The sequence below is a fragment of the Aulonocara sp. 'chitande type north' Nkhata Bay genome, linkage group LG7 (assembly GCF_057382095.1).
Source record: "Aulonocara sp. 'chitande type north' Nkhata Bay isolate Kocher_YH1m ecotype deep benthic linkage group LG7, A_spYH_male_GT1.1, whole genome shotgun sequence".
NCBI lineage: Eukaryota > Metazoa > Chordata > Actinopteri > Cichliformes > Cichlidae > Aulonocara > Aulonocara sp. 'chitande type north' Nkhata Bay.
The window spans coordinates 9,283,895-9,300,139 of record NC_141350.1 but is presented as its reverse complement, the minus strand read 5'-3'; the positions used below and the strand labels follow the sequence as shown (position 1 = coordinate 9,300,139).

The 16,245-nt window shown below is 41.1% G+C and overlaps 2 protein-coding genes across 2 annotated transcripts in view; one reads left to right on the top strand and one right to left on the bottom strand.

Annotated features, from left to right (window-relative positions):
• The window catches only part of mafb (MAF bZIP transcription factor b), a 50,998-nt gene extending 36,529 nt beyond the window's left edge, over positions 1–14,469 (top strand). The window contains exon 3 of the mRNA XM_086298408.1: positions 8,590–14,469. The gene's annotated coding sequence lies outside the window, so the exon portion shown is untranslated. The remainder of the gene's footprint in view (positions 1–8,589) is intronic.
• The window catches only part of wwox (WW domain containing oxidoreductase), a 137,739-nt gene continuing 130,028 nt past the window's right edge, over positions 8,535–16,245 (bottom strand). The window contains exon 9 of the mRNA XM_086298405.1: positions 8,535–9,913. Coding sequence (XP_086154531.1) covers positions 9,722–9,913 — 192 coding nt within the window. The 3' untranslated portion in view covers positions 8,535–9,721. The remainder of the gene's footprint in view (positions 9,914–16,245) is intronic.

Here is a 16,245-nt window from a genome sequence, read left to right as displayed (position 1 = left end):
GGATACAGTAAAGACGAGGTATTGTGCCTGGAGGAAAGTATTTATGCTTTTGTGCTGAGTAACGACCCAGCTGAATTGGGGGGGAAATTAAATCAGTAGGTTTATTGTTCATAAAATATATCTATATCCAGATGTAAAATTAAATGACTTAGAAGAAGCTACATTCAGCTGATCCCTTATTCGTAAGAGGTAGCTCCACATGTGTGATTTGCCGATCTTTTTATGCAGGAAGGCCAGCCTGATTCAACTTGGAATCAAACCGGAGAACTTTTGCTTAATAATATCTTAAAGGGTCCATAACAGATAATTGTTTCATAACTTTTTAAGTGCTCTAGGTTTATGGTGGACATCCAGGTGAAAGCAGCTCAAAAAGATTTTACAGAAATGGTAATAATGAGTGCAAAATGACATACACGGGAAAAAGTAAGTGTAAATAAAGGAGTCTAAATGATGGTCAAAGTTAAAATACAATTTTTAAAAGCTAAAATAAAATTTCTTGGTTTGTTTTATTGAATAGTGTTTCACTTTTAACTTTGTGAAACAAAACATATTTTTACAATGTTGCAAACTGATAAATAAATGATAAATTCATCATTCAGGCATAAAAGAGACACATGAAACTTCAGTTTGGAATTTTAAAATTTTAGTTGTAGGTCTTTTCAGTTTTAAGTACACAAATAAACACATAAAACACAAATAAAGGTAGAAAGTAGTGCAGTAGCCTTCTGCTGTCGATGCAACAGATTTAATGCATCATTAGGGCCACCATTGTTTCCTTTCTCCCCTCGCTCTGGCTCTTTCTTGGAGACAAAATCAGTTTTCGCTCAGTATCTCGAATCCTCATTAAAATCAACACAAACCATGCTCTCTAAAATTAAATCTTTGTATACGTGTGTGTGTGTGTGTGTGTGTGTGTGTGTGTGTGTGTGTGTGTGTGTGTGTGTGTGTGTGTGTGTGTGTGCGGTTTGCACAGCACCCTGGCCTGCTCTAACAGAGGGTTGAGTGATGTCACAGCAGACTGCATTTTAATAGAGAGGGAAGCAATTAGAGAGGGGACAGGCCGAGAGGTGGAGAGATGGAGAGGCTGTCTGTGTGACACGCAGTGCGCTCAGTTCACACACACAACACACACACTCATTACTAAGGATGAGTTAATTAATTGCACAGTGATTCACGGTACTTGTAATTAATCTCGTAGATATGTGAGTGTGTTTTTGAGAGGTGACTCTTCTCCCTTCCATTTATAATTTACACACACACACACACACACACACACACACACACACACACACACACACACACACACACACAGAGGTACAGACAAGTCTTCCTTAAGGCTACAACACAAAAATTCTATTATCTGCTTATTAGAGTTGTTGTTATTATTGATTATATTGTTCTTAAATATATTTATGGCCAATAAAACCTATTCAATCAGTGAGCTGACATATTTTGATACTTGACACAGGGTTTGGTATGATTTGTTACTTTTCTAATTGTTTAGTAACTTAAAACCTATGCACTTTCTTTTTCTAGTGTTTTCAAAATAGTGTATACCTCTCACTGTGTAATAAATGCTGAAAAAAAACATAATAAGACATTTTATATGTAATTAAAGGAGTCGGATATGTCTGAATAGAAGGTTTCCAGAAATGCTGTCTTTGTTTTTTTTGGTTAAAATACTTTTCAATCACGTATCTGATATTGCTGTGCTGCTGCTTTCACACAAAGTATCTTTGCAGTTTGTATATCAAGTTGTTGTGATGCAAAGCTTTAGGATTTAGAGGGAAAATAATTTACAATACCCCACGAGGCAGTATAAGGATGAACATGAATAGTTCAAACACGAGGTTGCAGTTGTTTTGAAACCTAAAGTAAGTCAAAAGTTGAACTGTTGTGTTGAGTTTTCCGTTGTAGATTGTCGTGATAACACCAATAAGGTGATATCACATCGTGCAGTGATTGAAAGAGAGCAAAGCATCATGTTATCATTTATTTACCTTGTAGCGCTCGCCTTCATCGTGTCCCTGCAGAAATAGCCCTCACAGTCCTGTCCCTCTCTCTTTTTTCATTTCTTGGGAGGAGATTATACAGTTAAAAAATTAACTGTATTAATCTTGCTCTCGTCTCTACCCATGATCCTTTGCATTCATCAGCAGGAGTGGGAGTGGTGGAGCAATCGCATTTGGAAATTAAACAAATAAAAAAAGTTGAAGATAGCTGAGTGAGTGATGAAGCCAGCCAATTGCTAGCAGCATAAATCTCCCCCTGTCACCACCCCACCTCTGCCTACACACATTTGGATATTGTTATGATTTTACCGTGTTTGCATATATGAGCCTAATTTATTAGAATCAAACACCATCAAGATTATTTACAAGCAACTGCTGGTCTGCTGCCAATAAGCCCATTAAGTGCATTGTTGGAGAGTGGTTATATGATCAAATACACAATAGTAATTGTGAGTGGAGAGAGGCCAGAGTGATTCTCAATGAGGTGATTATCTGCGTGCAGGTTATTGTGCTATTTCAGCATGACATGTAAATCTGCATCGTTCCATCAATCACAGAGCCGGCTGTCAGCAGAGTGATGTGTGAAAATGACAATGACAACCCCAAAGGATGAAGATGGAAAAATCTGAATGACTAGTGCTCAAAAACGAATTCATTTTTATGTTTCAAAGACAAGAGTTTTCTATACTGGATACAAACTGGGTTCCAGTGTCTTTGTCCTTCTGTTGGCCATTTATTAGTACATCACAATGTAACTTGTAAAAATGCATGCAAAAAAAAAAAAACGCTACGAAATACAGAAACACACCGACCAGCTGTGATGGCAATGCTTCAAGGGGGCAACAAACAAATGATATAACAATAGCTGAGACATGCTTGTTACTATGGCTGTTTTGGTGGTGTTGAGGTTATGTACATATTTGTTTTTCTTAGCTTTAATGGCATGATTCATATATTGGTTTAGTTTAAGTAGTTTTTTTATAGGGACAAGTCTGTTACATGAACCAGGCAGTATACCACAGCCTAAAGCAGTTTGCACTGCCCGATTGTCTCGCTTGTCTTTAAGAGCCATTTAAAGATATGATATTTTTAAATGACCCCTGTGCTTATTTAATAGGTAGCTAGTAAACAAATCAAGTAAATTATGCGGTTCCTAAGAGTAGCTAAAAAAGTAAAAGCCTGTTCCACAGTTAAATATGCAATAGTAAACGAGCTAATAATAATAATAATAATAAACCATTCCTAACAGCAATGAATAATACAAAAAAAAAATCAGTAACTTCCAAAAGTTGTATAGACTAATTATTAGTTTTAAAGTTTGTTGATTACAGTATGATGTTCATTTTGCAAATTATGGTCATACGTTGAGTAAAACACATTATATTGAAGTGGGGTATGCTTTAGGGTGGGGCTCCTCTAAGATTGACCACATGAGGAAAAAAAATATAAGCTCGGCTGTTCACAAATCAATGAGTGACATCACAGTGACTGTGACCATCTTTTATATACAGACTGTCACACTTTTTGTCTTTTTGTATTTTGGTGCTTTTGGTTTTTTTGACTGTTGTTGAGCTCAGCTTTCAGGGTTCTCATGCCCACCACTATAGTGCATTACATGTATTTAGCTACAAGGAGATATGAAGGTATTATTGGTGGAAGTCTGTAATATTGTTTTATTAGTCCTTGGATCACATAGTTTCTCGGCATGTGTGAGAAATGTTACCATTTAGAAGACTGCTAAAGAAAACGTTATAATAAAACAACATCTTTTTTTTCCTTTTCCTTTTTTTTAAAAGAAACTAAAAGTTGTAAGAATAGTTAACCGGCTCCCAGCAACTTGAACAAACCTAATGTATTTTTCTTACCCATTTGGGTTTCCAAAAATATTTTGCACTGTTGAGCTGCTTCAGTCATATTCCCATGACTGTACACCAACAACAGGCACTCACACATACAAACACACACACAGCAAGTGAGAAAAAAGTGACATAAAGCAGGGGTCTGGGGCTAAGTAAGCAGTACACCAGGTTATGCGTCATTTACCGCGGCTCAATAACAACCTTTCTCTCTGCCCGACACACCTGGTCACACAAAATGACACATGCTGTCCTTTGAGAATGCTCACAGACACACACACTAAGCATATCTTTTTTCACCCCATGGCGGCCTTAACCAGACACATTACATCCCCACTCAACTATCTTCTCGTGACAGATGTATTTATGTAATGGTTTTGATAGGTATTGATCCACACGGCGGAGCCAGTTAAGAAAGCGAGAAAAATGAGATTTTAAAATCAACATGGCTGAGGGGGGTGTTTGGTGGAGATGATAGCTAAACAAGAAGATGAGTGACATGAGTGAGAGAGAAAAAAATCATGTCAAAAGTAAAGCGAGGAAAGTCGTGCCAGCGAAACCTTCAGAGGAAGACGCTCAGGTGGAAAGCGCTCACGAATTTGATTCACAAAAAGAAAGCTCTAAGAAACATGCACAGTGTCTCTGCAAGTGTGTGTGTGTGTTTGCAATGGCATGATCGTGTGTGTGTGTGTGTGTGTGTGTGTGTGTGTGTGTGTGTGTGTGTGTGTGTGTGTGTGTGTGTGTGTGTGTGTGTGTGTGTGTGTGTGTGTGTGTGACCTTGGCTTGGCCCGGTGGTAAAGTGGGGCGTCAAGAGAGTCAGTCTGTGAGCAGTCAAGCGTTCTCCCTCAGATTAGCAGGCTTTATTACTGCCACCAACCACTGGCCTGACAAATCCTCTTATTTCATTTTACCTTCCTCTACCTCTGCCTTGTTCTTTTCCTCTCACTCTTTTATTTCACCTAAAACCTCCTCCCTCTCTTTCCTTCCAGCCCTGCATACGCTAGCTTTGCATGCTTCACCTTGCACCTCTCCTGGCTCCCTCGCAAGTTTTCCCTCACAGCATAACAGCCCTATTTTCTATTTCCTCCCTCTTTTCTCCTCATTGTCTTTCCGTCTTCCGCACGGCTCTGCTGAAAGCTACACATTTCTTTTTCTACCTTTCTCCACTCCACCTCTTGCTCTGCTCCTCCCTCTATCTCCTTCCCACTCCCTGGCTCTCTATAGTGTGATGAATCTGTAGACAGGGGCTAATAATTGTACTTCAGCCCAAGTGCTCATTTTTCTTTGTGTTTGAAAGCTGTGACAGGCAGGAGCTCCTTTTTTTTTTTTTCCCCTCCACCCCCCTGTCCCTTGTCTCCCCCTTTCTCTTTCCCTTTTCTTCCTATCCTCACACAATGGGTGAGTAAAATAACTCATGGTTTACAAGGTCATGCTGTCTAGCGGTGAGGACTCGCTGGGGATTTGGGAGTGGAAGGATTTCCTCAAAGGTGCCGTGTTGAGACTTCAATAAAAAACAGAAAGTTATAGATTGCACGAGCAGATCTACAGGGGGAAATAAGTGCATTTGATAGTGAACAAGCTCAGTAAACTTGGATTCAAATGTTACCATGACTATGAGTCTTCATGGAAGAATAAATGATGAACTGAAGCATTGCCATGGATTAAAAACATCTACTTTTGCATGCATGTTACACATATTTTTTTAATCATTTAAAAGAGAACTCACCTTAAAATGCTCCACTTCCTGCCATATGTGGCAGCTGCATGATCTTTACAATGCATTCTTTTAATAATAATAATAATAATAATAATAATAATGTGCCCAAAAAATAACTCTTTTTTTTTTACTGCTTTTTATTCATTTCATCTCAGAAATCAATGGTACAGTAATGGCATGAAGAGACTGGGGGGGGAAATGTCTGTTTTTGTAATACTGAAACAGAATTAAAGTATTTCTTTAAGAATCTGCAAACAAGACATAAAAAACATTTTGACAGGCAAATTTTTATATTAAAGTGGGCTAATTAAGTGGAAAGGAGCCTGGGGAAATAATCTTTTAATTTTAAAATATATATAATTTAAGGCTCTATCAAAAAAGCAGCCTGCAAGCAATCCAAATCGTGAGATATTGAAAGAAAATCATATTTCCATTGACTCTGCTGTGGTACTTTATGAAAACTGATCATCAGTTTTCATCCTAATGCCATCCTCAAAAGAGAGAGATTAAAAGAGAGCAGTGGGGAGGGAGGATAACACAGAGTAAGACTTTATTGCCTGCTGTAGTTAGATGGTAAATTTCCTCCTGGCAGATATTTATTGGGTTAGTTGAGTCTAGAGAGAGCTTTAACATTGATTGTGATCATTAAATATATCCGCTCGAAATGGCAACATGGCATTCCTTTGGTCGATGGAGCCAATAGGAGCAGAACAAAGGCATAATCAAATCAATCCTCTCATAATTATTCTTTGAGAGGTGAAATTAATCACAAGAAGAAATAAAAACAATAATGGAAAATGAAATGATCAGTCGTAAACAATTACTGCCCAAATTGAAATGAACTCAGTGAAGGGGGAAAAAACTCAACTGTAAATCCGACTAATTAAAATAACATTCTAATGTATATCGGTTATTTGCTTAACATGGGCTTTCAGTTATTACATTGTTGGGTGTCGTTATTCTAAGAATTGGAATAAAGAGAAAAAGAAATGAAGGGAAACAGACTGTGACTGTGTGTGTGTGCGTCTGTGTGTGTCGAGCCTTAACTGTTGGGTCAAAGGATCAAGGTCCTCCTCTTGCGAGAGTCGTGCTTCTCCTTCTTCTCTGCTCGCTGAGAGGAAGTGTAGCATATTGATTAGCTATCAGATGATTCCGATAGGGCCCGATCGATAAGACTTTGCATGAAAGCCAGGCAGGACCCTCCCACTTCACTCAGGCACACACCCACTGATCTGCCACTGCAGTGCACACCCGCATACAAGTCTAGTTGTTTGTAATTCTCCTGAAGATTCTCCTTTGAGTTCTGAATCTGGCCCTTCTGTCAAAGGCTTTCTTATATGCTCAGCTTACATAGAATTGCGACTGATAGACTAAGCCTGCACTTTTAGTCGAGAGCGGCGATATCTGTAGGTCACAAATGGTCTACGTTACATGATCGCACGTGTATAAAGTGCTTTAGCTGGTGTCAGACTGTGATAATATAAAATTTGCAGCACTTCTGAGATGTATCAGTCAAACTGATGTGTTTCCAGCATACAGCCTTCATCATTAGTACCAGTTTCTTGATATATAGTCATAAACAGCATTATGGTTTTATTTTATTCTGAGTTTCTCCTCCAGCAGAGAGGTTGGGGAAAGCGGGCTAACATTACAGAAGTCCCAGGTGTAGAATTACACTCTTCAAGATCATTTCAGGAGGCTATCTATAAGAGCCTACAATAACATAACTATTTGAACAAGTCAGAATCCCTTTGAATAAGATTATATTTCAGTAGTGGTGAAGTGTGAGAACAAGAAGTGAGACCTAATTTTTAGAGACCCAATAGAGCAAAAAAAAAACCCCAAACGATTTTAATAAACCACATATGAAGTCAACAAAGACAAAACAACGGAACACATCAGGACAGACAAACTAAATCAAAATAAAACAGAGGGAAACTAAACAGCTGACGTGCTTAACACACTGGCGAGTACGTCTGCTCACGACTTGATCAGTCACACACTCGGGAAGGGAAAACGTCTCTCACAGAGGCTCATGTCAGCACATACACAAAATGCTCTGTAACTGATTGGCAAGTAGGCGAATTCTCATGTTTGCCAAAGTATGACCATGAAAGGGCCTGAGCCTTATCAGCACCATGGACAGCAGCTGGGAACATCCTTTATTAGTGTTCAACTCCTCGTCTGTTTATGACAGATTTCTGTATTTTTAGTTTTTTCAGACACAAACAATTTTTAAACACACGTTATTTATACCGTTTGTTCAATCTGATGCAAAATAAAGAGGCAAAAAGATTCTGGACAGTTTAATAAAATGTTGTTTTGCTTGCTGTACTGTGCATGCGGGTTGCTGACTGTTCCTGCTCTGTGTGTGTGTGCATGTGAGTGTTTGTACTGCATCTCTGTTCCAGGTGTGTGCAGTGCTGTGAAAGGACAGCGATAAGACACCTGTACTCTGGGTACAGAACAGATTATAACAGCAGTATCAGTTTCTGTGCAGGGCACAGCATGTTTCTGAATGTTCTGTCTGTTCCTGTGCTTTTTTTTTTTTTTTCTTCTCTTCAGTATGTCTGCCAGGAAGGGAAGAAAAGAAACAATACGTGAACAATGTGTGAGAGTAAATTATATTAAGTATAACTGTGGTGCTGTGTCATTCTGATGATTCTCTACAGAAGGAAACACAATGAGGATTCATGTGTGAGGGTGCTGGTCAAACGTACGATTGCATTGATTGATCTGTTCTTTGAATACATGATGAGTGCATTTCCTGTTCTGTCAGAGGGGAAAAAATACTGTAAAAACAGCTTTTAACTCTGTGATGTTCATACCTGGTTAGTACAATCTGGAAAACTGGAAACTGTCGTACTTAGACTTGTTGCGTACTTCTCAGCTCCCCACACAAATATCCCACCTAATGATCTTCAGACTTCTATAGAAGGAATTCACATATTTCTGTACAACAGATTTTTATTGACTTGTTTCTCTTTGTGTGTGTTTTTTGCAGATATCATGACACTGGAATGCTGTTTCAAGACCAACCTACGGCATCCGGACTGCCATAAAGCACAATGTCTCAAAAGCGTCCCACCCCCTGTGGCTTCAGGGCAACCAATCCACAGCAAATCCAAAGCCGGAGTTCAATACTAAAGCGGATGATTTAAACAAAACAAAAAAAAAAAGAAAAAAAAAGGGAGAACTGAAGAAATTAAAGATCCTGGACTCTGTAAATAAAATTCTCCACCTTCTGTATTTGTCATTCAAATGGACAAAGATTAACCCGTAAATATCTCCAAATTGTAACTTACCAGAGCATAGATTGTCAATACTTAGGTTGAGTAAAATAGCAGAAAAAATATGATGTCCACCCCCCTTTAGCACATGGCCAGAAATCAGGATGTTGTAAATACTGTACAGAAAACAAATAGGGACGTTGATAAGAAATATAAGTATTGCAAAATTGTGTACATAGCCATTAGAATCACACCTCTACTGGGTTTGTAATTCAATAAGTTTCACATGCCCATTACTATTTATTTCTTCTTGCCCAAAAAGATTTAGCACAACGATTAGCAAACGCTCTGTATCAGAATAGGAAACATAAACACCAACATAGAACTAGACAAGAGGATATTGAACTTAATTGGGAAGACATTATATTTGCTGATAGCCCACTATTGCTGGAATCAGATGCATATGCCGTAGAGTGTATGCTTACTAGTTAAACCTTGTATTGTTATCAAAACAGGTCATTTGCATTTTGTTTACATCTAATTTAAGTAGACGTTTGAGAAAAAAAGGACTTTAGAGCTTAAAAAGGTTACAGAGAGAAACAGACAAAGAACAAACTGTGACAGGTTCGGCTCAGATCTTCACCTTTCCCCCCACTCCCGGTTTTAAAATACTACAGCAGAGCTTAACTTCACTTAAACTTTAACTAATTCAATAGATTGTATATGAAATCCCCTCCTGTGCTGTATATTTAGTGTTTTAGACGCTGTAGTGATGTGACATATCCAGATGGGCTTCCATGGTTTGGCAGCTCTTACAGTTAGTCCACACCTAACGAAACATCAGCTGTTTCCTTTCTGATTCCTCTTTGGCTAGTTGCCCTCCTCTTCCTCTTCGTCTTCTGTCCATTAGAGGGCCTGTATGCCCACTGACCTCTCTGCGACCAGGCGCTCGCTCAGCTCCCACAGGCTCGTAGCACTGCTCGGATCCTGGGCCTGGGCGGATGTCTGGCAGCGGAAGCAGTTGTTGAAGTACATGCCACCCAGCCCTTCCAGCTCCGGTGCTACCGCACAGTACACTGTGGTGGCCGCCCCTTGTTGCTGTGGACAGACAAAAAAAAAAAAAAAAAAAGAAGAAGAAGAAGAATCAGTGGACGAATCACGACGCTGAGACAGCAAGGCGGCGTCGGCCTGCAGGAGCAGACAAAATATGGAGAACTCGTCTAACGACACGCAGACTTTAGGATGTGTGCTGTATGGAGGAAAAGACAGAGGACATAAAGCAGACTCTGACCACATTCCTTTGTCCTCTGTGAGACCCACACACACATAGACAGACACACGCATACACACACAGACAAAAAGAGACAGCAGGACTGTGTCTACAGGGGGGGAAAAAAAGACTCGTGCACACACCGTCTCTCCCCTCTCCCTGCATCCCGATGACTGGGTCATATAACTCCTTACTGTATATATATTTATATACATATATTTATTTATTTATTTCTCAGCCAGGTGTGTATAGGACATCTCGCTATGTGGGACCGTGTGAATGCTACAGATGTATAGACTCACAGAGGATAAGGCGGGAACAAAAATATTACACCAGCTCCTGTCTGGATGGGAGTCACCAGGGAAACTACAGCTCTGATGTGCGATGTGTGAACAGCAGGTTTCAATGCCATGATTATCAATATGTATATTTTTCACGTGATGTTTATTAATATTCAAGTGCTGGAAAATACAAGTACAACTAAGTATTTAAATCAAAAGTTTTTTGGTTGTTGCGTACAACACACAAACACGTCGCACGGTTTTCCCTCCAGTTCTTTCTCAGTAATTCTCTCAAGGCAAGTTTAAACCTGAAGATCACTCAGCCCGGAAAACTCACTCTGTTACACGTCGTCTCAAGCCGAGACGCGCTGTAAAAGTGAAACAGTATTTTTACGCAACCTGCTAAGTTCTCTAATACACCCCATCCCATCAGTCAGTAATTAGCAAGGATATTCACGGAGAGAGATTTCTGTGACATTTGAAAATGAAAGCTGAAACTGCGGCAGAATAAACACGTCAGAGAGAATTACACACATAACCCGACCGCTCAAAGAGGGATCTTTCATGCTGCAGCTCCGGCTAAAAGCTGCTGTGACAGCTTCCCTGCAAACTCCAGGGCTGGAGACGACTTCTATGCGGCCACATGAAATGGCTCGCCTCTTTATCTCCTGATGTGAGGGAGCGAGAGTGAGACGGGGGTGGGGGCAGAAAGAATGAGAGGGAACACTGATGTGATGACTGAAGGCTAGTGTTTAGCACAGAGCACTGGCACACACTGAGACAACCACGTATATGCAGTAGTCAAACGCGGGCAACACACACAAACGTACACACATGCGTAATGGAGGCACATTACAGGCCAACTGTTTGAACAGATTCCCAAAGCACAGGCCAGCACACTAAAAGTGGCAAGATCCTATGTCATCTAAAGCTTTCACAGCCTAGTACAAAAATATGCACCAAAATGCAAATGCTACGAACACAAAAACACACACGCATAAAGCAGATTCCAGGAAATGTTTCTCTCATCGACACACGCAAACCAAAACGGGCACCCACACACAACTCCCTCTAAGCTCTGAGTAAAGTTCCACCAGGAGGAGCCCTGGTGTGTAACGTCGCAGAAGCAGATTGAGCGTGTTTGAAGTGCTCCGTGATGAGAGAGCTCGTAAACAGCAGATGAAAAAGGCAGCATCTCTCTGTGTGCCGCTGTCTGTCTCACCTGCCAGTGAGGCGATAACTTCATCCACATCACATGTCGCCATATCAAAGACCGACAAATGCCAAGCAGTGTCTCTGAGTTGCAGGTTCACACGCACTCAGTTCAACTCATCTCTCTCACTTAGGGCATCTGATTTAGCTCGCCTGAAAGCCAAATGCCTTTTAAACTTCACTGAAGATTTCAGCGCCGCCGGCTCTGACTCCCTGACACCACCTTGAACTTGGCTGACTTTCAGACAAGTTTGTTTGCGTCCAATTACCAGACAGTTGGGTTTAAATATTGATATAAAAAAAACAACTTTCATGTTCAGAATCCAGATTTATGTGGCTGAAATCTGAAAGGTATTTCTATTCTTTAGAAAAAGCTTCTCTGCTGGCTGCCACGCATGCAGTTAGTGACAAACGGAGCAGTACACGGGCTGTTTGTGCGGTGTGCCCAGCAATGTGCTATCTTATTGGTGTTTAGCTCATCCCCCTCGCCACTTGACCTTGTGACCTCTGTAAAAGATAAGGCTGATGAGATTAGGCATTAACATGCTCAACCACCCACCACAGCCATTTATCACTGTGTGTGTGCGCGTGTGTGTGTTTGCAGATACCAGGCAAGTAGGTGGCGGGCAAGGATTTCGCTACACTTACAGTTACACGCTGCCTGAACACAAGAGCGTATCTGCGCACAAGCACGAACAGATACACATATGAACAACCCGCACGGAAGGTAATGTCACTAAACCAGTGTGCATCGAACACATCTGTGCCGTCCAAAGATGATTTCTAATCCGAGTTAAACTGTAGATTAAGTCTGTAAATTAAGCTGTCTACAAAATGATGGGTGTGTGTCTTTCTATACTGTGCACCTTAATGTGAAGCATTACCTTGACTACAGTAGTTTTATTATCAGAGACATCTATGGTACCCAGAGCTACGACGTCTGCCCAGAGAAGCTGACTTGACACTGACTTAAGCTCCAAAAAATAAGACTTGTCCTTGGATACTCTTTCGGAATTGGCCTCTTCAGGCATTTTAGTCCAAAAAATAAAAAGTGAGACAAGTATAGGAATGCAGTTACAAATCTAACTTTAAATGCTTTGAGAGGGAAACTCTTTAAATCCTTTAGACGACCATCTTGCAATTCCACTTTAGACTTAAGCATGACTTCTTTGGATGACTTCAGACTTCACTTTCACATTCCCCAAAACAAAACTAGCTCTGTTACCACCACACTGATTCTAGGAGGGAGGGAGGGAGGGAGAGAGGAAGGGGACAGACAAGGAGGATCCAAACCAACCAAAACATCTCCAAACCGAAAATTTTTCTCTATGCTAAAAATAAAATGCAAAGATCTCAGCAATATGATAAACCAATGCCAAGTGCAGAAGCAGGTTTTATAGATTACGTGTGTGTAGATCTTCCTTTGTGGGTAATAAAAATAAACATAAACACTGAGGAAAGACTTACAAAACACCCTGCAATAAGCTGACTGCTGATAAGTGGCAATAAGCCTGTACTTAGCCTGGGATTCAACACTACGGTTCTGGAACTGCTCTGGGACCAGATCCAAGTCTTCCAATCTCAGCATTGACTCAATACCCAAGGACCTCATGGACTTGCAATAGAAATGTCCTTGTATAGTGTTACGCAATAACCCGTTGTTGAGAACATCTTACTGAGCGTATCAAAAGCAAAAAGGGTACGTGGGGGAGATGTGATGTTGAATTAACAGTATTGTTACTTTGCCGTGTTCTGTTTTGTGTCTTCATCGTCCGAGTTGTATAAGCTTTCTCTGACCCTGTGCATGTGACCCTTTGACCCCCACATCTGTAGTTACGTCATTGACCTCTCCCTCTGACCTGGATGTAAATAACCCAGTACTGTAGAGCAGTCTGTTTTTGGCCCATCCCTGTACATACAAACCTGTAAATACTAATGGCTATGCATGCTGAACACCTAGCAATTCTTTCAGGTACTTTTATAATCCCCAAATTCTCATATGGCATGTGCTATAAAAAATAATATAAAAAAGTAGAAAAAGTAAAAGATTCAAATAAAAAAAAGTTTAAAATAAATGCGTTGGTAATATTGTCAGGCAATATCCTCTCTTGGACAGTGTGTGTAGAGTCTTCCTGTTTTCTTACTCCTGTGGGTGGTTCTCTCCCTTTGCCTGTCCTGTGTTTCTGCTCACCATCTGTGTCAGTTGTTGTCAGTTGGCATTTGTACAGCAGCGAGGGTTGAGGCAGAGAATAGAAGAGAGGAGGAGTGTCCACCAGCTGACCTCTGTGATGGCACTCCAATTCAGCAGCAGTGCTAAGTTTTGGCAAAGCGCTTTGCGCCTGGGACACAATTTAAAAAGTTTGTGCCTGGCCCGAAGCACACATACTGTACAGCATACTGTAAATCAGTGTTTGCAGTGTGAAGGCCCTCTATATATGTGCAAAGGTACAAATTTTTTTTTCCTAAGTTTAATAATCTGGAGAACCTACTATTTTTAGCCCATTTTAGACAGTCGCATTTTAGGAAAACTGACATGTTTTCTGTCCTCATTTGTAACTAGTAAAACATCTGGATTCTAAAGACAAGTACTTTGAGAAAAGTCGTTTTTAACCATCCAGTGTCATAAGGCTACGGCACTCAATTGGAAAAGTATTTCCTGGCTTGTAGTCTTAGTAAAGAGGAGGAGTGCAGTTTTTGCCTCAGCCCTCTGCCACGCCTCGTGGAGTAACTATCCTGAAAAGTGGGACTCCAAACTGATTGTGATTCTGTTCCAGGAATGTTTTTCTTTTTTTTCCACCCTGAACCTGTGATGTTTAAAATAGATGGAGGTGTCTGATTTTTAATCTGTGCTAAAGATATTTTACATTTAATAAATAACCATTGAAATCAAAGCTTGGTTTTTGTGCAGTTTATGTGTGTACGACGGTGTGCGTTCAGAGCCATCTTTGCCCTCAGCTGTAGTAACCTCTGCGAGCTGACAGCTCAGCTGAGCGTGCCCGGCCCAGCTGTAGAGGGAATCCTGGGTAATGCGGTCCCCACAGATAAACAAGCTGCCCTTCTATTCAGCTTGAGCACTCAACCAAGATGAGAAGAGATTAGCACCTAAAACACCCCAGTGCACACTTCAGAAAGCACCCTGACACTCACAACCATGAATCCGAGGTGGCCTCCGTCACCCTGACTGAGGTAACGTTAGATAACCAAAAGTCAAAAGTGCTCTGTTCTTTAAAAAAAAACAAAACATAAAGAAAACTCTATTATGTATAAACTGAGAGCCTGGTTAGATCCCCAGAGAAGATCAGATCTTCGCATCATGGTTCGTTCCAGTGACTAGTGTACTTCTGGTCATCTGTATGCACTAAACGCTATTTCATAATGTCGATTAGCGCACAGGCTGATGGCTAATACTCACCTACAGGCATCGTGCTCCCCTGAGGGGCATTAAGGATTGGATGGAGGGACCGGCTTCCCCCCTCCCTGCTTCACATTCCCTTCCTTTATCCTACCTCCTCATTCTCTGTGTCTATCTGCCTTACCCCCTGCTTCTTTCTCAGCCCTATCTTCTCCATCAACCGTGTGTAGATCCTTATTCCCCTGCAACTTCATCCTCCTCCATCCCCATAACTCACTGAAGTGGGCGTACAGACCCACTGTAACTGAGGCCTCACGGGTAAATGGTCATAGTAGGACCTCTTGGAGGTAAAAGGATCTCTTTCCCTGGAGCCCTGAATCACAGATGAGCACTGTCAACGGTCTTTCTTTCTGTAATACAGTGAAGCATGTGAAGGCAAACAGAAAAAGGAGCAGAGGGGTAAACTGCAGGAGTGACAGAACACAACACAAAGCGCAGCAAAACCCCCAATGCCTCTGCACTATTTCTCTCTCCTTTTTCTCCACGGCCCTCCCTTTACCCCTTTTGCGCCAGATAAGATCAACCAAGTGTCAGTCATCAACAGCCTCCTGTCACACAGTGATTGTTCAACTGTTATATGCTTGTGTAAATGTGCAGTCCAACGCGACATCGCTGCATACATTTAATGCTCCCATGTTCAAGGGAACAATAGAAGAGGAGGTAAGAAACGAAGTGCAGGGAATGCAAAGGACAAGGAGGGGAGGGGAGGGGAGGGCATAAAGAAGTAAGGAGAGACTGGTATGAGTAGGAAACGAAGCAGGAGGAGGAGATGAAGGAGCTAGGACACAATGCATCCAAGGGGAAAACGACGGGGAGTCAGAAGGACTTGCGCAGCGACTGTGAAACTATCTCATTTTTATCTTGTGAGAGGACTTCCGAAGTGATCCGCACAACCTAATTATTTTCCCCTAATAAAAGCAACATATGCTAAGACAATAAAAGGCCTTATTGGACACCTATTCATTAAAAAGGAGCAGTAAAAGGTGTAGGACTCTGGCGCAGGGATTAGCTTTTAACAGGGTTTTTCTCTGGCTCGAAATAGCCTTAGTCTTCCTTTAGCATGTCCATATGGGTGCATTGCCCACCATAAAAAAATCTGAATTATACATGAAGAGGCCTGGCCGCTTTATTGGCTGTGATCTTCCTTTTCACTCTCACCTAATTGCATCAGTGCATGATACCTGCAACTCTGGACTCAATCCCTCTGTGATTTCGCCTACTGCACATGAGTGCGACAAGGCATGCAGATGCACTT